At 37.2% G+C, this 24,237-nt stretch overlaps 1 protein-coding gene and 1 pseudogene across 1 annotated transcript in view; one reads left to right on the forward strand and one right to left on the reverse strand.

Annotated features, from left to right (window-relative positions):
- LOC113056866 (WD repeat- and FYVE domain-containing protein 4-like) overlaps positions 1–24,237 on the reverse strand; it is a 43,661-nt gene that overhangs the window by 4,361 nt on the left and 15,063 nt on the right. The window contains 41 exon segments of the mRNA XM_026223769.1: positions 111–268; positions 1,496–1,628; positions 2,055–2,267; positions 3,251–3,342; positions 3,478–3,631; positions 4,551–4,660; positions 4,874–4,991; positions 5,089–5,208; positions 5,410–5,452; positions 9,306–9,362; positions 9,474–9,559; positions 9,699–9,819; positions 10,599–10,747; positions 12,607–12,779; positions 12,894–12,978; positions 13,304–13,495; positions 13,592–13,669; positions 16,405–16,517; positions 16,703–16,894; positions 17,008–17,111; positions 17,454–17,684; positions 17,768–17,817; positions 17,820–17,896; positions 17,953–18,079; positions 18,545–18,724; positions 18,831–18,992; positions 19,658–19,780; positions 19,895–20,061; positions 20,176–20,378; positions 20,496–20,586; positions 20,690–20,781; positions 20,922–21,083; positions 21,244–21,317; positions 21,876–22,028; positions 22,105–22,295; positions 22,411–22,522; positions 22,606–22,757; positions 22,840–23,071; positions 23,267–23,445; positions 23,535–23,753; positions 23,975–24,051. Coding sequence (XP_026079554.1) covers positions 111–268; positions 1,496–1,628; positions 2,055–2,267; positions 3,251–3,342; positions 3,478–3,631; positions 4,551–4,660; positions 4,874–4,991; positions 5,089–5,208; positions 5,410–5,452; positions 9,306–9,362; positions 9,474–9,559; positions 9,699–9,819; positions 10,599–10,747; positions 12,607–12,779; positions 12,894–12,978; positions 13,304–13,495; positions 13,592–13,669; positions 16,405–16,517; positions 16,703–16,894; positions 17,008–17,111; positions 17,454–17,684; positions 17,768–17,817; positions 17,820–17,896; positions 17,953–18,079; positions 18,545–18,724; positions 18,831–18,992; positions 19,658–19,780; positions 19,895–20,061; positions 20,176–20,378; positions 20,496–20,586; positions 20,690–20,781; positions 20,922–21,083; positions 21,244–21,317; positions 21,876–22,028; positions 22,105–22,295; positions 22,411–22,522; positions 22,606–22,757; positions 22,840–23,071; positions 23,267–23,445; positions 23,535–23,753; positions 23,975–24,051 — 5,545 coding nt within the window.
- On the forward strand, positions 5,480–9,293 carry LOC113056865 (leucine-rich repeat-containing protein 18-like; annotated as a pseudogene).

Consider the following 24,237-nt stretch of genomic DNA (forward strand, 5'->3'; position numbering starts at 1 on the left):
TACACAGGAAAAGGAAAACATCAAATTAAAAAAAGAATTACAGAATGAAAAATACAAGCAGGCCCATGGTTTTAACGTATTATGGATCTAGGGAAATTATAAAAGCAAACCTTTTCAGTTGTGTAGTTCCCAAAAGAGCAGGTCTGGTCATAAGAGCCCCAGCTGAAGTATGTGTTCCACTGTGGTGGGATGAGAAGTTTGTTTTTTTCCACGAACAATACATCTTTTTCTCTACACACTATTTGACCAACAGGCCCCAGTGTGAGCTCTATGTAGAGAAACAACAGAAAAGCAGAGTTATGCAGTGTGACATGCCATGTATATATTTTTTATAAATGTTTTTAAAAAAGGTATACATTTCTTACAAAAAATCATCTTACTGACTCCAAACTTGTAAATAAAGGAAAAGTTCAAAACATAAAATTCTGTAAAACTTGCTATTAAAATGAAAAAAAAGAGAGTATTAATTAATACTATTATATAATAAAAAATACTAATGGTCTCAGACTTTTTGCAACTCGCTATTCCTGTGGCTCAATTGGTAGAGCACTGCGCTATCAAGCGCAAGGTTGGGGGTTCGATTCCCCGGGAACACATGATATGTAAAAATGTATAGCCTGAATGCATTGCTTTGAATAAAAGCTTTTGCTAAATGCATAAATTTAATTTAAAATTTAATTTAATTTAATTTAATTTAATTTAATTTAATTTAATTTAATTTAATTTAATTTAATTTAATATACTGTATGGTTATACTCAACATATTATATATTTAACCAACAATCTTGATGTTGAACTGACCCTGTTTGTCTTTTTACACTCTTATTATATTAATCTCAAGAATTTTTTGAACAAGGCATTTAAGTCATTTTAACTGATAATTTTTTCATTATGAAAAATATGTTGGATTGTGTTAAAAAAAACTGTGTGTTCAAGAGTAGTAGTCTACTTTCAAATGACCTACATATGTGAGGACACAGTCAATCTCCCTTCTCACTGATGGTAGAACAGTAACACAAATCATAATGAAGCATGAGATGATTGCAAATTTCTCTCAAGATGCCCTTTAATTTTTCCTTGTAGGATTTACTGATCAGAATGATAAAGTAAACGCATGATGTGAGAACAAGATATTGAGTGAGAGACAATAGAGTGAGAGTGCTAGAAACACTTCTAGTGAAATAGAATCATCAAATTTTCCAGAGAGATCCTTTTGGGATATTCAGATTATTAAATAAGCCTCAGTGACTGTATCTTCAAGTGCAGCCTAACAAATAGCAGGAGCTGAATGGAGCCGAGCTGAGCTGTGACTGAGAAAATGAGCCTGTGAAAAGTCTAGCCAGCATCTTCTGCCTTGCGGCCTCTATTGCTCCCTGTAGACGTGGCCCCATCTTGTAAAAAATAATTGAGGAATGGAATAAAATAACAAGGTGACTATGAATGATTAAATGGGGGTCTCTACCACAGAACTGTGGATGTTCAATTTAAGCAGTACCTTTAATAGCCTGGGTGGAGGGCTTGAGCTTGTCCAGTTTAAAGAAAAAGGGGGTTATATGACTGGATACCGATGTCTCTTTCCCAGAAGCAGCCTTGTGAGGTGTACGGCTAGGGTGTGGTTTGGTGAAGAGCTGGAAGCATAAACCTCTTTTAGTATTGCATCCACCGTAGAATACAGTAAATCATCTCATTACAGGAATCAACCTTACCAAACATTGGAAATGTTGCATATATTAGGCATGCATGATATATTGGCACCTTATTGTTTATTGGCTGTTTGAGATTTTCTTTTATCGTATCAGTCAATTTTATATATTTATTTTCTGTTCATCTTCAAAAAATGTAAAAGTAGTTTTTGATTGTTTTAGATTGTATTTTTTGAAAAAATAGAAAACAAATTTTAATATTAATCAGATTTATCAGTTATCAACCATAGCATGAAGCTTATCATCAGCTTGTCTGTATCTGTATGCTCAACCAAAAACATTCTCTAAAAATGTAAAAGAGGCGTAGAGGATCTGCTAAAAATTTTTAAACCGTGTGCTCAACTGGTGTACCTGCTTCGGCATTTGGCCAAAGTTGTTGATGTAGCCAAGCACGGTGCTTTTCAGGACAGGATCCTTCATGCTCGCTCTGTCATATCTGTCAGTGTAGAAATATGGGTGAAAGGTGTTGAGGGCCTCCACTGCGGGCGGACCCTGCTGTTTGTGTCCGAAGATCAGATCAATCCAAAGATGCAGGCGTGCACTCACATAATCGCTCTCAAGAGCCTGCAGAGTGGGCAAACTCAGTCAGTCAGCAGTTCTGGATGGGGGCTAATACGCTATCAGTGTTGCCCTAACTTTTATTTCCATGGAAGTGCAGGCGGAAAAGCTGTGCTTACAAATATCAGGTCAAAGAGAGAGAATGCACAATAATGCATTTTAAAAAGATATTATTCCATCCTGGCGACTGATTACAGATCAAACAATCTGATATAAAAATTATATTCCAAAAGTTTGTATTCCTATTTCTTGTTACAAAGTCATTTTCCTTTTTTTTCTCTTTAAATCTAAAGTATTTTAGAATTGGCTAAAGTGTCCAAACATAACATAAACATGTATACAAAAACACTTAAAATAACAAGTATAATCAAAGCAGCTCTAAGTCACAAGCACTGAATTGTGGAAGATCCCATATTAGCCTTCATTTGCATATGAAAGGAGGCGAGCAGACAGAAGAGCTCATTTTATGCCATCTGGAAATGATACAAATATTGCTCTGTAGATTGGGAACTGATAAAGCCTGGCCCTTATATGCCTGCAGGCGTAACGTAGTGAGAAAGAAAGCATTCATTCCAATAACCAGCAGGCTTCAATAATGGAGTTATAGGAGAGTGCAGATATTGTACTTGCGCTGAATTGGGCCTGTTATCTTCTAATTACAATGGCGTTAAACAGAGTAATGGGGCTTCCTTGATGAACTCAACAAGTGCTTATTATCTCAAGAAAGGCAAAAAATAAAGCAGTTGCAAAAATTATTTAACTATCGCCAAATTTAGCTGGATATGAATGGTGCGGTGACACTGGTACCATTTTAACTCTATGCTTGTTTTCATGAAACTTGGCGTGTGCTCTGATTGCACGGACCCTCGTTTTCTGTCACAATATGGGGTAATAGTAAGTAAAGCATCATCTAATGCAAAATTAGATATTGTGATGCTGGTGGTCAAGAATAAGGCCTATTTTGAGTTTGATGAAGCAGAGAAACTGACCTCTCTGTGTACTCTGATGAACTCCTGTGGGTCTCCTTTGGCCCATGGGGGCAAAACCACATCATCTAATGGTGTTCCATCCTGCATACAACCTGTATTATCAACACACACATTTAATGACTAATGAAACAGACCATTTACAAATAAAATTAAAAAATATATATATTTAAATATAAATAATCTGTACAGTTCCATTCAATTGTTGTGCTAATACTTATATATATTACCAAAGTCAAACTGGTTAGAGTTGACAAGAAAGTCCGGGAGGTAGAAAAATTCTGGAATCAGCTCTCTGACATCACTCATGTTGTCCTTAGATGCAGATTCCCACTCGTTCCGAATGCTGTGAAACATCCGCTCTGGAAAGTCAAATGTTCCACCCTATATATATATATAAAAAAAGATTAAATCCACCAAAATTTGAAACTCTAGGAAGGGTGCATTTCCTAATGTTATTTAAAAGCAAAGTGGCACGGTGAAGAGGAAAACACAATTTAGCAAAGAAATGGCAAAAAAGTAAATAAAAATTACAAAGGATGAAAAAAGACATGCCATTATATACATGTTTGTTTAATGCACAAGGTTGGGAGCTCCACCACCAGCAAAGCTGCCTGGAACACTTTAACGGCCCCATGTGTGTATATGAATCATAGTCAAAATACAATTGCTTAGATTTGAGACATTTTCAAGCAATTGATTCAGGCTTTTTATTTTTCAAGGGAGTTTATACATCCTGGTGAAAATCTCTGGAGAAGTTATGTAATTTGCAGTAAAAGCAAATGCCCTCATTGAATGAAAGTAATATACTGTTAGTGGCACAAATCTGATTACGAATATTACTGTACGGAGGAAAGCTGCTCAAGTAAAGCAAATATCATTGCAAAGTGTTAGCCTAATGTTTGCATTATGTTACACCGGCTATCAAATATGCATGACATTTTATTTTAATCAATTGGTTCCATGTGTATAAATATTCTTTAAAACGAAATGTGGTTTTGCACGCAAGTGACGCAAAAGAATTTATTTGCATACATATTAAAATCATACCCTAATTTGGTTTTTTAAAGAAAAAAGAAAAAGCGCACACAAGCCCAAAAAAGGCCAAAAACAATGAAGCTCATTTCATCAAGTAAGTTCAATTTAGAAAAATTCAATTTTATAGAAGTTGTCACGCTGACGTGTTTTGTGCTTTATTTGATAAAGAAGAGGCATTATTTATTGGAGTTTCTATAGCACTGCGTGCCCTGTAACAACAGTAGTGTGATGTAATTGATCCCAGTCAAACAGGTGAGAAGTTTACCTGCAGGTGGAGGAAGGTCTGGGAGAAAGGCTCCATCCTCACCAGGTACGAGGCCACAATAATGGCTGAGGAATAGTGCGTGCAGTAATGACACTGAGCTGACAGATCACCTGTAATCATGACATTAACTAAGTAAATCAAAGCATTTATTTTATTTCATTATGTTTTAAAGTTGCTATTGGCTAACTGAATCCCCCCCCCCAAAAAAAAACTCCATGTCTGCAGGTGAAACTGACAAACTCTATGAATTTCAGCTGTATGAACATTAGGTTTTTAGGTCTCAGTTACAGAATAGTTGCATATAAAAGGTGCATATGCTTTACCATCAGTATTTTCCACCTCATTGTATCTCTGAATGAACTTCTGTTTTCTCTTCTCATTTTGAGCTCCCATTGGTTTGGACAGATCTCTGAATGTGGCAGGGCAGGACAGATCCAGAGTCTAATAATCGGTGAATGAGATGAAACAAACAAACAAAACATTTCAGTATCAAAAGTTAAGGATTTTCCGTTAAAGTTTGGGTTCATGTTAGTTTTACCTCTGATTCATAATCAGCAATGATCCATGGAAAAACAGGATATTGCATCAAGTCATTGTATGTCCGTCCAGCAAGTGTGTTTAGATGCATAAGGTATTCAAAGTTACTGATTTCTCCTCTCTATGGAAAAAGACATACAGTCAATAATAGAATAAAATGAAACAAAATAATGCATTTGGGTTAATGTAAAATAACTTATTCAAAAAGCTTATATTTATATACTACGGCATTCGAGCCATTCACTGTAAATGCAGGATGTATATTACAAATAATAATGGTTAATAATCATGTATGTGCAATAGCTAAAGGCCCACACATTACCTGCCATTTAATTAGGGCATTCTTCTCAACCGCTGCTATCTTTCTGTATGAACACAACAAAATAACATTTGAAGACATTTTATTCAAAGATTTTACTGTAAAACATTGTGATATTTTTCTAACTTATTTTTTAAATACTCCGTTCGAATTACTGCAATGTCACCTAACATGCAATGCAAACAGAGTTGTGTACTTCTTAGCAGTTACAGAATTAAGTGCCTTGAATACGGTGAATTCTGAACTGGTCATCCGAACCAAGACTACTATGGTTGCATAGCAACAGGTTAAGGAATAGAAAGAGCTCATGGATTTAAACCAAGGAGGGTCCGCCTTTCTTCAGACACAAGGGCCAAAAGAAACACATACATTCTTGTGGAAAAAAAGGGTTAAGACTTTATTCAGGCATGCCTTTTCCTCCTTTAAAGGAGTATATAGTGCCATCTATAGGTTTTGTAAAATAACTGTAAACAGAAGCATATGACCTTGGAAGTTAGTTTTCTCTTTAACACACATTAGTGAGATACAAAGATTACAGCCACTAAACATGCAGAATCACAGCTGATTTGACATTCATGCATCAACTTGTTTTAACCCAAACATTTATCACCACTTAATCCCATATATAAATGAAAAGAAAGCAAGAGAGAGAGAAAAATGCAAAGTTCAATAATAGCTGATGGGTGAAACTATTAATGTGCTGGACTTCAAAGAACTTTCTGAAAATGTAATCTGAGGGAGTGTACAAACACAAGGGCTGCAACACTTCTCTCTCCCATTTCTTTTGTGCGTGCTCCAGTCACAGGACAATAAAACTCTTGGCACCCCGCGCAAGCGTTGCTTGGTAACAAAAGTTAAACAGGACAAAGCTTCTTTTTGGAGTACAGTCTGAAGATCCTCCTCTGATTCTCAAGCAATTCAGTTGGGGACCTCATTTAAAAACTGTAAGTAAGAAAAACTTATTTAAGTCTTCCTTCACACCAGAAGGGAGATTAAATGAATCCTGGATAACAATAGCTGGCTGGGTCAAACTGATGGATTTTACACACTTTTGCATAAATCCTTGTACCTTTAATCCTTTAACCTTTCTGTAGTTGTCGAGAAGCTTGATTAAGCATAGGCAAACATATCAAATAAGTCACTAACAATAAATGTTTAAAGATATAAATATTCTTTTAAAAGTGCTTACTGACTGATTTAGTTGGGTGAATACAAGTACAAACAGTGGCACAACTAGCAAAGTTAGACACCGTCCATCTATCACAGTATTCATATATTTAAAACTAGCCATATGGTTCAAATTTAAAAACAAAAAGGACAAATTATTAGAGAGTGTCTAACTGTATTAACTCTAATCTGTTTTAGTTACATGTAAGTGTTGTTGTATCATTGGTACAACCTGCTAAATAATTTGTGTCAATTTAAATTTTGGTAAAAATATGAATACTCTACTCTCACATTTTAAAAAGCATATTCATCTGTTAGAAAGTATATTTTGGTAACAATTTCTGGTCTGAAATCATGTAGTCACGGCATCTATTATATTTCATATGTCACGGAAATAGCAATACCATCCAATTTTCTCTCTGTTTGTAGGGGTTCAGAATCAGCAAATCACAAACAACATGAAGATGGATCATGCCGATGGTCAGCTCTCTGTAATTGCACCTCTCGGATGCAACGGATTCAAAAACAAAAGGTCTAATAGAAACAGGATGAACCATATTAGCCCATCTACCAATGTGATTAATGAGTCGCCAAAGGGCTTACAATGCAGCCACTCCTCCTTTTTAATGGGAAGATATGAAGGGACCGAGTTTAAATTTCTTTCCAGTGTCATTTATCAAAGTAGTGATTTCACTCTCTCCACACAGTCACACAGACTTGCTAGCGCCGCCCCGGATCAATCAGACCGAACACAAACCTTTTTCCCAGAATATGTGTTGGGCGCTTGCTGTATCCACTGTTATCTAGTATAAGCCTTAATTAGAGAACGACATTATCCTAAAAGATCCCTTTAGGGTGAGTTGGATGAGTGAGTCGGTTGTAAACATTACACCCCTCTCATTTCCCCAAATGGCCCGACACTGCGCACCCTCGATACTGCCTGCAGGCATACATGAAACCTCTTTCCCTATGCAAACAACTAAACTGTCCCATCATTAAGTCATACATGTTTAAAGCTACGAGGTCCTGAGATAATAATTACATGACTTCAGTTAAGACTTAATCAAATTGATGCTTCAGAAGCGCTTAACCATTAATCTGTGTCTATACAGCTCCATGGCTAAAGGAAAGAGAGCTCGCAGAGCCAAAGGTACGAAGATCACATTGAAAATGGCTAAAAATGCTCTCAATCTGAGCAACGTAGGCATCGCCATGCTTCCCAAATGCCTTGTAAAGCGAAGAAACAAAGAGGAACTTGACCTGAGCCGAAACAAAATGAAAATAATCTCAGAATTCATTGGCCAGCTCACTGGTCTGCGTTGGTTAGACCTACACAGAAACCAAATCGAAGAACTGCCCGAAAGCATTGGCCTCCTGGCATCTCTGCTCTACCTCAACCTCTGTAACAACAACCTGGCCTCTGCTGGTTCATTGCTTGAAATAAGAAGTCTGAGAAACCTCCAGGTTCTCAACTTGGGCATGAATCCGGCCTTTCTCCCACCTTGGCCACCCTGACAAACCGGACAGAGTTGGGACTTTTTGATAACTTGTTCACACAGATACCAGAATGCTTAAACGTGTTGCCCAACCTGATGAAGCTGAACACCAAGGCAAAGACTCAGACTCTGTAAAGACAATTGGAAATCTGTTTTTGGTGAGAGAAGGAGATTTGTGCCATCCTTGTTTAGAGAGGTGCAGAAGGAAAAAGCTGTTCGAGGGGTCGCGGAAAAAGAATAATTTTTCAGGGCTGATCTCGCCAAATTCTGTAGATCGAGGTAATCAAGAAAATTGACGGCCAGCAGACTACTAGCTCACCTCCAAGTTTTCAAAAAGGAAAAGCCAGACCTGTCGGAGATACCAACACAATGTCTTTTATGAACAACCTTTATACAAAATGACTCAACATTTATATCTCCTCCTGTACTTTTAGGAACTAAACTGCAAGTTTTGCAGGAGGTCCACCAAATATTGTTGGATCTCAATGAATCAAACAAAACTATGACAAAGTTAACTTCAACTAAGGCTAAAGTTATAAAGTTAAGCTAACCGTTTCATTGTGCCTCCCAAATAAAACATTTTCTATAAAATTAAAATACCTGAATTTGCACATCAACAACAAATATGCATATACATGAATCTCTCTATAAACCAAGGGGTTCCTGGCTCTGTAATCTGTATAGTATCATTAAAAAATATGTTCATCAAATTACTGTGTATTTCTTACTGTGGAAAAACAACTTTGGCTTTGAAGCTGATGGGAAACATCAATATTAAGTCCATTCCCTCTTCATCATGTCAAAAATCAGGGGAACTAAACATGATAAAACTAATTGAGCAGAAATGGAAATCGTGAGTTAAGGAATGATAATTTGAACCAAAACAACATCTGAAATAACGAAAAGGTAGTAAGCTTACTGCACCCTTGCACACAATTAACAACTATAAAATTGTGAGCTGTATTGGCTGCTGATGACTTTGAAAAGTTACTGAGACCGTTTTAATTGGTAGGAAGTGCTGAAGAAGCAGTAATTGAAGTTTCAGTGTAGTGCCTGGATATTGTTTAGGGGATTGAGAGTCTTCCTGTCAATAGTTAACCGCACACATAAGAGAATGTGTTTTCTGGAAACTTTGAAACCACAAAACTCTGTCTGTTTCAATATAAAAGCATCACAGTCTCTCTAACTGAAATGGCAGCTGTCTGCGAGACAGGGGCAGATGCTTTTGACACTCACCTCACATTAAGTACAGTCTCTCCCCTTCCCTTTAATGAGGAGACCACAGCGCACAGCCTAGAAAGAAGGACAAAGAGAGAGAAAAAAATCAAGATAAATCAATTTAGTCTGTTTCACCTCACACACAGTTCTTCGCCTGCCTGAAGCACAAGCACTTTCTCGTTTTACCTTTTATATGCATTGACATGGTCATTGTTAAAGAATACCAGGAAAACTGAAGTTCCGTTCTTTAAGAATATCTCCAGAGCATTGTCCTAGCGTCAAATATAAATAACAATTAAACTACTGTAACAAACATGATAAACATATAGAACAGAATAGAATAAACGGAGTTAAATATAAAATATGTGAATTTAAAAAAAATGATATGACTATGGTCTCTGTGAATCTCACCTCAAGCAGAAAGCGCATGAAAGTGGCCTCTTTGATGTCATCATATGACCAGCGTTTGCAGTTTGGACTCGCTGAGTTTTTCTCTTTATTCATCATGTTGCAAATATATGAGTCTCTCACACTATAATAAGTATAGAAAATTTAAGATGCTGTTAAATCTATATCAATCTAAATAAACAAACTGTTCCATCGCAGTAAACTTAATGCTATATTTACCTCCTCTGCTGTCTAATTATAATATAATAACTAATTATAACATAATAATATACACAATTAAATATATTTCAAATTCCAAAACCTTATTTCCAACTTGAAAATAAATGAGACATTTTTGTCAAAGTCTTATAAAAATAAATATACATAATTAATACTTTTGAGCAAGCATGCATTATATTGATCAAAAGTGACAGTAAAGATGTATAATGTTACAAAGTATTTCTACTTCAAACAAATGCTGTTCTTTACTTGTTAAGAATGGTTTCCACAAAATTATCGTCTTAATAAATATTTCTTGAGCACCAGATCAGCATACTGTAATAATTCTGACAGATCATGTGTCACTGAACACTTTAGTAAAGGCTGGTGAAAATTCTAATTTCAAACAAATTTCTTTGTTTCCTAAAATGTGAAAATCTTAAAATAAAATATTGAAAATTCAGCTTTCCAATCACAGAAATAAATTAACTTTTATAATGCATTAAAATATTCAGGTTTTTTATTATAATAATATTTCAAAAATATATATTTTTACTGTATTTATGATCAAATAAATAAATGTAACCTTACTGAGCATAAATGACCTCTTTCAAAAACATTTTAAAAAACTCTCACCAACCCCAAACGTTTGAACAGAAGTGTATAGGAGTAGAGAGTTATGCAGAGAGAAAACAGTAGCTTTACTTGGTCTGATGATGAATTCTACAGCACACATCTCCTGTGGAGGTCAACGTGAAGCCCTCGCATAAGTAGAGGTCAGCTTTGCCAAACAACAGCACTCCTTCGGTCAGCACGTGACCACTGACGACCACCACGCAGTGTTTGGCTTTGACCTGAAGTACGGACACATTACAGCAGACAGCATGGGTATCAAGTAGCACATACAGGAATCTGTACTGTGCATTGAGCTGGTTAAAATAAAGCTATAATTTGTTTTACATGCTGCCAAATTCAATGAATGAGTAAACACAATGTCAAGCCAAGTTTTCAACAGTTGTACGAAGTGTCACTGCAGCCTGCCTTCTGAATTGTGCCCTGGGGCTAATGTGTCAAAGTAGCGCCACCCCGGTCTTGATTGATCACTGTTACCACTTCATTAACTAAACAACACGGTGGAGAGACAAAAATTAAAGGGAGAAAAAGGCAAGATGCTGAATGGATGGGGTGTTTGTGAAACGGGGCCAATCTTCCGCAGGCAGAGTTCGCACGAAACCTCTCGATTATGCATGGCTAATTGTATTGTCTCCCTTCATTTCACACCAAGCAGCTGCACCTGGCCTCAGCCCTGAGTCACCACGACTCTGGGCTCTGGGGATCCGCATCCCCAAAACATATGGGGTCCAGCCGTACTGCCAGCCGCTCCACAATTAATACAAATCAAATCAGAGCCTCCTCTCCGTGCAAGCGCCCCCTCCCCGGTGCAGAGAGAGGGCCCCACTGTTTATTACCAGAATTAATCAATGACACAGCAACAATAGCAATACGCTAATTGATTAAGGCCCTGTTCAAATATATGGTCCACCTGGTGGGGTTCTGGTTTCAAACGGAGCTATAAAACAGAATCAGCCTTGACCTGAGTCAGTCCTAATTCTGTCTGGTCTTGGGGATTTACAACAACGAAATATTACACCTTGCTAGAGGATGTTTTTTAAGAGTGCTCAGTGATAGTTTAAAAAATATTACATGTGCACCAGCCATAATTTCTGTCACAAACTATGGCCATGACTGAAACCAAAGGTAGTCAGTTAATGATTATTTAAATGCCTACTATCCTTATTTCTTCACTGAAATGATATTTACACAAAAAGGAGTGGAAAATGTTGATATATATAAACAAATGTACTTTTTTGAACCTTTCAACTGCTAAACCACACACACAGATATTGTGGGGCAACAATTATAATAATAATTATTGTAATTATTATTATTTAGATGCCCCATATCTTTGTGTGTGGTTTAGCAATTGAAGGGTCTAAAACATATTTGAAACCTTTATTATTATTATTAATAAATAAAAAGTTTTCCATAATATGAGTATGTATCATGTATATGTAAATACAAACACATGAATGCATATATTTAAGTAAAATATGCTGTTTATATAAGTAATCAAGTATCAATAGTAATTAATAGTATTGATAGTAATAGTTGAGGATGTACAGCAAATTCTGGGGAAGAGGAGGATTGGGAAATTATACAAGTTGGATTTGAACTCCCATTGCCCACTTGAGCACCAACCGCCACACCCACATAATGCAATAATTAACAACACATAATACTGCATCTTTGAAGTTATTTCCTGTTTGAGCAATAATGAAAAGCTAAGCCTCTGTAGACATGGTGCCTGTAAATTACAGTCATCACATTGCTTCTGGAATTGAGGCGTAGGCTGCGTTAAGCTTGTGCATTTCTATATTAACAAGTATGGAGAGGGCAATTCGGCTGACACGCAGCACAGCAGGACACACCACCGACTGAATGAATACAAGACAGCAGACATCACCCCCTACTGTTCCTTATTAATACTTCTGTCAGCCACTCTCAGCCCTGTTAATGCTGAAGAGTGCTGTCATGCTCAGCACACACACACACACACACACACACACACACACACACACTACAGCTGTCCGCACAAGAATGTGTTTTCTGTACCAAGGGAATGTGGCTCCAGGTGAATATGGGTCACTCTCACCTCTTCGGTGGGTTTCAGCTCCTTCAGTATGAGCTGAGTATCCATGCACTGCTCTGAGAAATCCTCTGGCATAGGTGAGGCCTCATTCAAGATAGGAAAAAAGGTCAAATGCTGACAGTCTAAACTGTGCTCCTCCTCAACCTCCCGGCATGCCTCGCACAGGATCCTGGGGTCTGGGACACACATAGAATATGTCCTTTTCAAGAAGTATGCAGATAAAGCTGTAGCTGTCCAATACAAAACATGTAACAACACTGATCATAAAACTGACAAGAAAAATGTGATACCTGAATCAGCCTCAGTAACTTCTGCAGCTCTCTTGCTTTCTTCAACAAAATGCTTCTGAATGAGGCCTGAAGTCAGTGTTGGCATCTATTTAAAATGAAAAAAGATGTATATATATTTTACAGAATATAACTGACATTGATAAAGAAGACAAATGAAAACTTTTGTATATTTATTTGTTATAAATTAAAATGAATATAATAAAAATAAAATCTGCATTTAATGATTTTTCAGCAGTGATTGAAAAAAATAGTTTAAAATCAATAATAATAATAATAATAATAATAATAATAATAATAATAATACAAAATAAAACATGCATCTTTCTTTCATTTAAAGCTCAGGATATTACATTACCAATAATTTTCAGCCAGAAATATATATTTTTTTATGTATAGTGATAATAGCGCACCCTTTTGGATCGACGTAGTTGCTTCCTGCGAATTCGGGATCGTGTTCGGTTGCGCCCCTCTGCAGTGTTCTGCACCCAGCCTCTCTTTAGGAAGACTCCTGGACCAGGGCCGAAGAGACCCCTCTCTCTAAGCAAGTCTTCCTCTATTCTTAGCCACTGAATGGCCATACGATCATTCTCACTATGCATCATCTACACAAAACACAAAAGAAAAATCAATGATTTTTTTTTCTTGGGATTCCGGGGGCACAGCATTATAGGTATTAAAGGTTAAAAAAACTAACAAACCTGTGCGTGATTCCTCAACATGCTGTCAAATATGGTCTCACAAGTTTGCCAGTGTGCTTCCATGTCTAAGATGAACCCCTAATGGAAACAAACACACACGACATGCACGCACATGAAAGTATGTTATGAAGGTGAACAAGCAGACAGTTATATGTACTTAAACGCTCCTCTGTAGCTATTAGGTTTGCACACAGTTACAATAACATTTCGCAAATTGCATTCATGTGGGAAAAACAAGCTAGTGGCTATTTAACCATACAATAAAGCTGTCTCCAATAGTCCACAGTGTGCTCTAATTAACTTAAAGTATAATATAAGCGCAGTGTGAGGTGGCTGCTGGCCCTGCGCCATGCTCTGTGTCCTGCTGATTTATTGTACTGATAGGCATTAGCCCTTTAGGAAGCCTGTGTACTTCACCACCGACCTGCTCATATCCAGATTTACTTAAAGGCTCATTAAACCAATCATCACAGTGGTGTCCTCTCGGAGCCGGCCCAACAGCCACACTGACTGCAGTTCAGAGACTAGAGGTGAACCGTTAAAGTACTGAATCCAGCTCTGCTATAGCTCAAACTGAAACAAATATTTAAAAAACTTGTAAAAGGTATAACTGCATGAAAATGTTTTCTAAATATCATCTCTGACCATTTTATGTTTTGTTTTTTAAAACATAATCTTTTTGGCGCATCTACTAAATGCATACTTGAGGTTGATGAATAGTTATAAACAAAGCATTTTGACCAATTTGTAAAATTTTTTGACATGAAATAATTTTTTCCTGTTATTAGTTTTAAACAAAGCAAATTTAATCATTTGTTGTAATATAATAAGACATGAAAATTTCCAAAGGGCTGAAAAACCTTTTTATATGCACACAGCAAAAATAATTTCTGCAGGTAAACAGGAAAAATCGAAAAACATTATTATTATTTAGGATGCAAATCACCTAAATATCCATCGCTGCTTTGTATGCCATAACAAAATTAGAAAATCCAACACAAATTCTGGAAAAAATGCAATTTGGGTACTTAGAAAGAACAACAGTGACAAGTTAAACTAGAAAAAAGAAAATTGTGCATTTGTGCGTGCTAAATGAATGGCGGGATTAAGAAGTGTTACAAAGGAGTACACAGGAATAAATTACGGCCCCGTGTTGACAGATAAACACTGAATCATTGCCTAATCGTATTCTTTTATTTAGAGAATCATAAGTAATATATAGCATTAATTACTCCAGTTACCCAAACAGCAAACTTATTGGCCTTGTACGCGCGCTACATTAAACAGCATCCCCTCTGCAATTAACATCGCACTGATTTCCATTTTAATTACTTTCCACAGAAAAAGACTACCTATGATGATAACATAATGTCAGCTTCATTTTAGGCTGTTGGTGAATGTGTAATAAACTTAACTTGATCATTAGCTATGTTAATTATCTTTCCATTATGAAGATATAATTAGTCCGAAGCATATATCTGAAATGAATACAGAGGAAAGTTTGCCCTGTGCCGTTCTGTAAGGGTAAGTTCTCTGGTGTACAGGCAACTGGATTAGTCTGTGTGCGCTAAATAAACATTTTAAAATGCTGAAATCGATTTAGCTCCCATTAAACAGAAATGATGTAATAGTAACAAATAACTAATACAAATAAGTATAGTCAACACCAATTAAAAAGACAATTAACCTTTGAAAAATAGCTTTTTAAGGCCACTTTTTACTTATTTTTCTATTTACTTAGGTTTTCCTTCATGCAGGGAGAAATTAAATTCTAATATTATGAGTAAAACTAATATTCCTAATTATTTTTCACAGTAATATCAAGTGAAATTAGAAGCATTGCAAGGGCCATATAAATATTACTTACATTATTATTCACATTTTCATAAAATAGCTAGGGAAATTTTCATATTCAGAATATTTAAATGAAGCAGTATGAATATTTCTGAATGTTGATACTGTCTATATGGAATTTTCTGCATTTTGACCAAACATTAGAATGACTATCACTATCACTGAGCAAAACTCAGCTGATCATTTAGCTAAACTGAATTTTCTTCAATGAGCTAAAGTTAACTTTCTATCAAAACCTGAAGAACTAAAAATAAACCTCATGATGTGTTTATGATGAATTTCCAGGAGGAATTCAAAATCCACAAAACTCTCAGCAAATTTCGAGCAGCACGTTTTTGAGGAGGACAATTCATCAAGACAGCTGATAGGCTGTCACAAGCTGATATGATACAGAGTAACACAAAATGAATGTTTTCATCGGATCGGGACTGCCTATAATTACCGCCCCCTGTTTCTGAGGCGGAGACGGAGATAGCAGCAGTTGCAAAGAAACAGCAATTTCATGCCCTTGTGCCTGAGTAATATCTCTGTGCATCCTTTTCCAGATGGCGACGTCTTCAGCGGTGGGAACTAATGATGTGGGCCGCGTTTCGGGGGGGAAAAACAACAATAACAGCGTCTTTAACCTTCAACAGCAAACGCAATGTTCTAGTGAGTGTTCCCATGGAAAAAATTAACAAATATCAATTACATTGCCCACTGAGGTGTACTCAGCTGTAATAATCCAAATTGATTTAGAGACAGGATTGAGACAGTGCCACGGGGTAGGTGGCGGCTTCCGGTTACAGTGACATTGGGATGGTGTGAGGGCACCTGTGAAGGAATTCTCATCGACTAAACCAGTCACTTCCTGTCTGTCCATAATATCATTCGTAGAGTACAGCACACTCAGTAAAGTGGTTCTAGACATGCATTGCATTAAGGCACTGGAATATAACAGAAAATGTGTCCTGTCCTACCTCAGGAGTGCCGACTGTCTCCTTCCCAAACCTGTTCTGCACAGATTGCAACGCACTGCTGAGATGTCCTGCCCTCTTCTGGTGACCATTATTTGCTTTTTTCTTCTGGGAGTCTGAAAGAAAAATCTTAAAATCTTAAAATCATCTTTTAATTTTGCAATATAGAGTAAATTACTAATAACCACCTCAAATCTCTTCTCTCATGTCAGTGAAATGTAACTTACCTACCTAAAGCAATAGGATCCAAAAAATATTCTTGACAGTAATCTCAAATGTTGACACACAAACAGTGACTGACCTATAAAGAGCTGCCAAGCTTTCATGGCCGTCTCCTCCCACAGAGGGCTCACATCACCCATAGAAACCTGGCCCTCCTTGCTCCCCGGCTTAGCAGACAGGTCGATATTATAGGCCTCCTCTAGCGCCCGTCTCCGCTCCCTCATGACTCTATTCCAGGTGCTTTCCACAAGCAGCATCAGCTCTGACTCCACTAGAAAGATCACAACCATATTCAAAACATTTCATTTTACTTGTGTGCCTGGCGAACAGAAAAAAAAAAAATCTAATAAGTAAATATATACAGTATAAAAAATAAAAACAGACCTTCTGCTGAATTTGTGACCTGGCTGTTCTTGTGTGGGAAAATATGCCTCCTTATGTTTCTTGGGGATTTTTTATGGACTTCACAGCCAAACCCTTCAAGAAAGCTAAAAGGCAGCAGTAAAAAAATAAAATAAATAAATATTATTCAGCAAGTTAGAATTTAGGAAAATGTTGATTAATATTTATTATATTATAATTAAAAATATTAAACAAGATGATGTTATGTTACATCTTTATATGATATATTGCAATCCTGCGATTAAACTACTGGAAAACATACAGTCTAAATAATGTTAAACACTGGATTTTAATCATATATTAATAAAAATAATAATTATTTTTCATACAACAACCAATGAGATGTTGGATTTGTTCTTTTAAATACTTTATAAAAGAAATAGGACAACAAAGTGTAACCGGTTAATGAAACTAATAATGAAACCCACCTGCCAGAGCGGATAAGGAAGAGGCAGTGCATGAGGCAGTTGATGAAGTGGACATTGGCATTGTATGTTGGCATGATCAAATCCCAATGTTGCTGCAACACGCGAATTGTTTGAATAATGAGTTCCTGCTCAACTGGAGTCTGTCTGGGACGAGACAGGAAGTAAAGCAGGGCTCGGTTCAAGTTTTTGTACAGAACATCGACCGTTTATTTCCGATGACCATTGACCTCTCTCCAGTGCCTGATGTCAACAAAACATGCGGTGTACATATGAGTTTGTCTGGGGCTTAAACAGTAATACAATGCAGATGAAACTCACCTCTGCTCATCTGTTCAGCAATGAAGACCAGGAGGTTCTCTTGGTTCTACCACAAAACATTCCAGAGTAGAGTTTTTCCACTAGCATTTTTTACTGAAAGAATGCCACATTCTCAACATCAATTTCTGACATTCAAGAAATTAAGTGAAAGAAGTTTTATATGGTGTCTGATATATTTTACCATCTCTGGTCACGTGAGTAGACTGGCCCTCTTCCTGTCCCGTCATGTGGATGATGTCCATCACAAACTCCAGGAGCTCAGTCTGAAAGCTCTGCTTTTGCTCTTGACAGACACCATCTGGGGAAAACTAAACACAAAACATTCAGAATGTTAAAATATTTCTGGGGAAAAAAGGTCTTCACTATTGTCCACAAAAGCACTACTGGCTTGACTGAATAAACTGCTAGATATCATCCCCCAGTGAGCTGAAATGTGCATCTCATCGTCAAAACTGAGCAAAGAGTGGCACCTTATGGAGGAAGAATATTATACACAACATCAGATGCTGGTTTAACAGCCCAGATGGTACTGCATTGCAATAGCAGTACCTTGTATTATTAAATAAGTACATAAAAAGAACAGCATGTATAGTGTTTATTTAAATTATTATTATTTAAATAAAAAATAAATATATTATAATTCAAAAATAATATTAAGTAAATTATTGTAATTTATTTACGTTATGATATTATTTAGTATTGTTATTAATATTAACAACATGAATGTATATAGAATGTGTACTAAATGAATTATAGATACAAAAATCCCTTACCTCTAGCAGTTGTATTAAAGGATGAAAACCATCTTTGACAGGAATGTTAATGAGGCTGTCCATCAAGAGGATGCGGATAAAGTCACACACCTGCTTCCTGCCTGGATGGGAGGGGCGGAGCAAGGGGGGCTCCCCCACTACTTCACCACTTTCCTTGATACCCTGGACACCTGTAGAGCTCTGTATGAGAAGCAGAATATCACTTCTGTAAACTGCTTGCTGCTTCTTGTCTCTTAGGTATATTTTTAAATTGCACAGAAAGAGGTACAATCTCCAAAAGTCTCACCTCTGGGGTTTCAAAGGGGAAAACAGCACTGGCCAGTGAACTAAGGAAATCATTGGAGGTCCAGAGAGGATCTTGAGGAAACAAACTGTTCACCAGGCAGAGAAACTGCATCACACTACCCGGGTAATGAACGTCCCAGCCGTCTGTACTTCCTGTTACATGCTTTTTAAAGTAATACAAATACACAACCTGAGGAAAGCTGGTTTTACTGGTCTTGCATTAATGACTGTGACAACACAGCTAAGAGAAGGTATGTAACTGGATTATGCAAACGGTTTCCAATAAGTGACCGTAATCATGCTAACTGCCTCTTAAAGAATTTGTACAAGATTACATCCAGCAGACATGCAACTGTCAGTCTATTGCCATTTGAGCACTAGGTGGTGCAATACCTTATTATGTTTTAAATGCTTTCCAATTCCAACTGCTATACAGTAAAATCTGAATATTATCCGTAAAAGTATATGGCAATGGCAATGTTATTTATATTGCACTAATCACTACAACCAGAGTTGACAATGTGATTTACAATCAAATGACTAAAAACACCAATAACACAATGAAAAACAAAAAGCAGTAAAACCAAAAGTAAAAAAGTACATAAACATGCAGCAAAAAGATTGCACACAATTTGTCTGTCGTACAGTCTGACATTAATGACAACTGAGATCGCACAATCTGGCATAATCATCATGTTTGTAGTACAGTCTGACAAATACAATCCTAAAATTCACACAGTGTGTTCCCGGCTTTAGACTTTAGCTATTCTAATTAAAATATATCATATATATTATGTTATGCCAATTAAGCAATTTAGACACACTTACCTTAGTAATGATAACTTTAACCAACTCTAAAAGAACACAAGCAGCATCTGCAGATAGTTGAACGCCCTCAGATCCAACACTGCAGCTGTCAATCAAACTCTGAAGCATCATGTCAACATCCACCTGCCATCCAAAAGACAAAGCATAGTATAAACTCTCTCATAATTCATCACAACCATGACATATACATGCCGATACAATATGGTATATTAGACAATTAGGTAATGTGACCTCTACCTGTCCAGCAGGAACCTTGAAATCAGATTGTCCTATAAGCAGTGCAGCGATAGCTCCATAAACTTGAGGCAGGTGGATGTGATTGACGAGAAGCTTCTGCAGAACTTCAAACCCCGGACAGATACAGCTCAAACATTCAAATGACCACGAGCGAGACTTCAAATTATCTAAAATAAATCAAAATCTATTATGGTACGTTATTGTAAATTGTTGCAGTGCTGTATATACCAATCACAAACAATCACAATGACGGTACTTTTTGACATTTCCTCTGGAACTACCTGTGATGCTGGTGGGCATATCCATGGTCTCCACTAATGTTCCTGGTGAAACACCCTCTCTGAACTTGGCCAGGATGTTTGGATATGATAAGAAGTGAGTAAGCAGTGTGAGCACTAGCAGCACTGTACTGGTGTGGATGTGGCCCTGTAAGAACAGGAGGAACCAATCGGATCCCAATGCGTAAAATACCTCTTCCTGGTTACTGTCATTTAAGAAACATAATGTAAAACACAGGAATCAATTATTTGTCTGTGGGTTCATAGAAACAAGGATAGAGAGTGCAATATTTTGTGTTATTACATTGCTAAACTTGACTCACATTCTTGAAATGTTTGAGATGATTAGAGAAGACAGCATAGAGAGCAACTGGTTCCTGATCCAAACGGATCTCCCAGGAGTCTGACTCCAGCCTAGAGCCACAAAGAGTGTAAAAAAGTGTCAAAAGTGAGCTTCCTTCAAAGGTTTCAAGATTTCTTAGCAGAACAAGTGAATGTTTATTGTAAAAATTTGTACCTTGTGATTGATCATCAAAATCCAAATCAGAGAAAGTGCTTTTCTCATTCAAAGTCGGAGGCAAAAGACTATGAACTAAGAAAAGTCCAAGCCTGATGGAACAAACAGGAAGGTCAAGAAATCAAACTGAGTGAATAATCATTATTAATTCAGTGTCTTAAATCTTTAGTGATTTACCCAATATTGTCTGATAATCAAAAATGCAAGAGCCTACAGAAGTTAACAAACATGCCTCTTGATGTCTGTGGTGTTGAAATGTTCCTCAAGGAGGGATCTGATGATGGTGCAGATGACCGACACCTTCCCGCGGGTCACACTTGTATCATGCAGAAGGATCAGGAGTTTGCTCATCATGTTGAGTCTATGCATGACTTCAGCATTGTGTTGACTCCCACTGGAAACAAACTCACTATCAGAAACATTTATCCACAGCAAAAGCACTGGCATGGTTGCATGATTGAAAAACAGGAAGCGAGCCGTATGTTTCACACAACTTTATGCCAGACACTAAACATGTGATCACAACAACGTGACATCAGTAACCTACAGCGTACCTTGATGACTTCAGGATATCAACGAAATGATTTAAAACACAAACATCAAGATTTTCTGGAGCATTCTGCCACACCTACAGAAAAAAAAAAAAACAAGGAACTTAAATGATAATACTTTTGACATTTCACATCTTGCGAAACAACAGAAAGCTAGAAACAAAATTAGCATCAGAGTTCCCTCTGAATTTTCCTATGGGTTTTTAGAATAAGGTCTCTAGTTAACTACTTCCTTATTTTGCATGTTGAAAGTACTGTTAGCGCTATTTTTATACAGGCTAGTCCACATATGCAATAACTGAAAGGAAAACTAGAAACAGAACATAAAATAAACCTGCCCTGCAGTTCTTAAAAGTGAATTTCTATGTGCCATCTTATTAGATTTGCGCAGTGGCTTTCAACCTTCACAACAACACTCAAAGTATTTGAACAATGTTGTCACTAAATATAGACTTAGCTATGACCAGATTCACTTTGTAGTGGCAGCCAGAATGTTAGCCTCCTGGTTTAGTCTACAAACTGACGTCATGACTGAACAGCTCTATTAATATTAATTTAAAGCCATTCAGAATGCTCTTTTACTCACCAGAGCAGACCAATATTGTAGCTATATAGAAACATCACTTACAACTCACCTCAAAGTCACAGAGGATGTCCTGGAAGGCAGTGATGTTTGGAATGCGAACAGCAACAATGCCCAGCTCCATTGTGCCCACTATGGCCATAATGAGCTGGAAAATCCTCCTGCTGATCAGCTGAGACTTCATCTTCAGCAGGAATGACAAGAGCTGAAAACACAAAACAAATCAAATCTACAGCTTTGATTCGTTATACTGTAAGTCTTAAATGATTTGACAGCACTACCTTATAGCCATTAGTTCGTTTCATCTCCTGCTCCATCACAGGATTTGTCTCTAAAACAGAGAGCAGAACTTTGACAGCAGCATACAGGGAGCTTTCATCTGAGGCCATTGCCACCAAACTCAGAATGGCAGCAGGTCCACCAATGAACTGGAAGCTACTTGCAGCACTGCATGACTTGAACGTCCTTACACCTGGTCATCAAAGTGTAAAATCAGCTTTTAAATTAAAGGTTCACTACAAAAACAAAAATGCTGCAATCTTGTTATACAGCAAGCACTTTAGAGAAGTAGCTAGTAGACTTTTTACCAAAGCAACCAACCAGGGCTGCCCCAATTGTCCGAGCAGTTCCACTAAGGTGCTGACTGATGTTATGAGCCAGGAAGACAGGAGTACAATTATCACGTGATGTGATCCCCATCTGTAATAAAAATAATAGAAGAGTAACTTGATTTAACAAACAAAATAATTCAATCCATGAACAAAAAAGGAAAATTAAAGCACCTCTTTGGCTATAAGGCGACAGTCCACTTCATTGTACTGGTCTCTAATATCTACTACTGTAGTGATGGTAGACACTGCCATGTTTATGGCAAAGGAAATCCTCTCTGGGGAGACCATCCTTATTTGGGACACTGAAACATCCGTCTCACCTCCTAATTAGAATGTTCATGTGTAAATACAGACTTCCATCAAATTCAGAACTGTTTTTGGACAGAGAAAAGCAAACTTTCTCACCTTGGGCATTGAGAGCAAGGTAGTTGCCAATATATTTGGTGCCTTGTCCATAAATAACCTCCACCTGATCAGAACTCAAAACATCTTCAAAGAAGTACGTAGGACCAACCCTCCAGATCAGAGCCGCATGCTGTTTCCATAGAGATGGAGTGCCAATAATCCCACACACGTCAATGACTGCAGAGGGATCCATTGATAATGACTGACCGGGAAATGGCTGAATGTATTTGATCTGCAAAAAGAGCAACAGAGACAGATTTTGTCAATTAATGCGGACTAACAATTAAGCTATTTTCAAAGCAATTTAAACTGCATTCAAGGAACACATTTTTCAGGTTCTTCATTGGCTGGGAATTGAACCCATGACCTTGGCGTTATTATTTAAAATGTGTTAATTATACACACACACATATATATGTAAACAAACCTTTGCTGTTCCAATTGCTGTTGCATTCAGATAAACAGTGGCTAAACAGCTGTTCTTGTTTCCTTTGGCCATAACCAGACAAAGATGGTGCCACTGGCCTGGTATCAGCTGTTTGGAACATTTGAACCTCACTGAGGATGGTAATGCGCTGGGAGTCTGCTCGTCTGGCTCCATCATGTCTGTAGAATAAAATAAATTCTGTAAATAATACATGCCAAAACTATTACAAAAGTGTAAATAAAAGGTCATCTGAAGTGAACATTTTCACCTAAGAACTGATAAGGTTCCTCCTCAGTGGAGATCACCAAGCAGCCGTCGGTGGCAGAGATACTGACAGACAGGCAGCTGAACTGCTGCTCAGCACGAGACATGTAGCGCACTACTGTGAGCAGACGCACAGGGTGGGATTCACAGGCTGAGCTGAACCTACCGATCATAAACCAGCAGGAGAAAGAAAGGCCTGCTGAAGGAGGGAAGCTTCTGCAGTCTGCAGAAATAAACAAGAGGGTATTATACTGTATAAGATGAACAAGAATTGTATATTGTAAATGCATACATGAATAAATGGGACCTTTCTGATGTGATAAATCAATTTGGAAACAATCTTTTATTAGTTTATTAGTATTGTATGCCTCATGTTTTGGACGGGGTTTTCATTTGTATCTCAGATTATTTTAGGCAACAATGTAATTGTACAGATTTTCTTACCAGAGCCCAAGCCTCCTGTAGAGATGAAATCTGCACTGACACCTTTTACTGTGGCAAGAGATGGCAGAAACAGACATCTGCGGAGACAAAATTGTTAGTGGTCATTTAGCATAATAACTAAAACTTAAGTAATATATCAGCAACTCTACTTACAGTCTCATCTTACATTTGGCAATGAAATGGTAAATTTAACCTCTAAAATGTAAAAGTACCTAAAATAGTGGTTCTCACCTATTGCCCAACATAATATTCAAAGAACATTT

Source organism: Carassius auratus, chromosome 38 (assembly GCF_003368295.1).
Source record: "Carassius auratus strain Wakin chromosome 38, ASM336829v1, whole genome shotgun sequence".
NCBI lineage: Eukaryota > Metazoa > Chordata > Actinopteri > Cypriniformes > Cyprinidae > Carassius > Carassius auratus.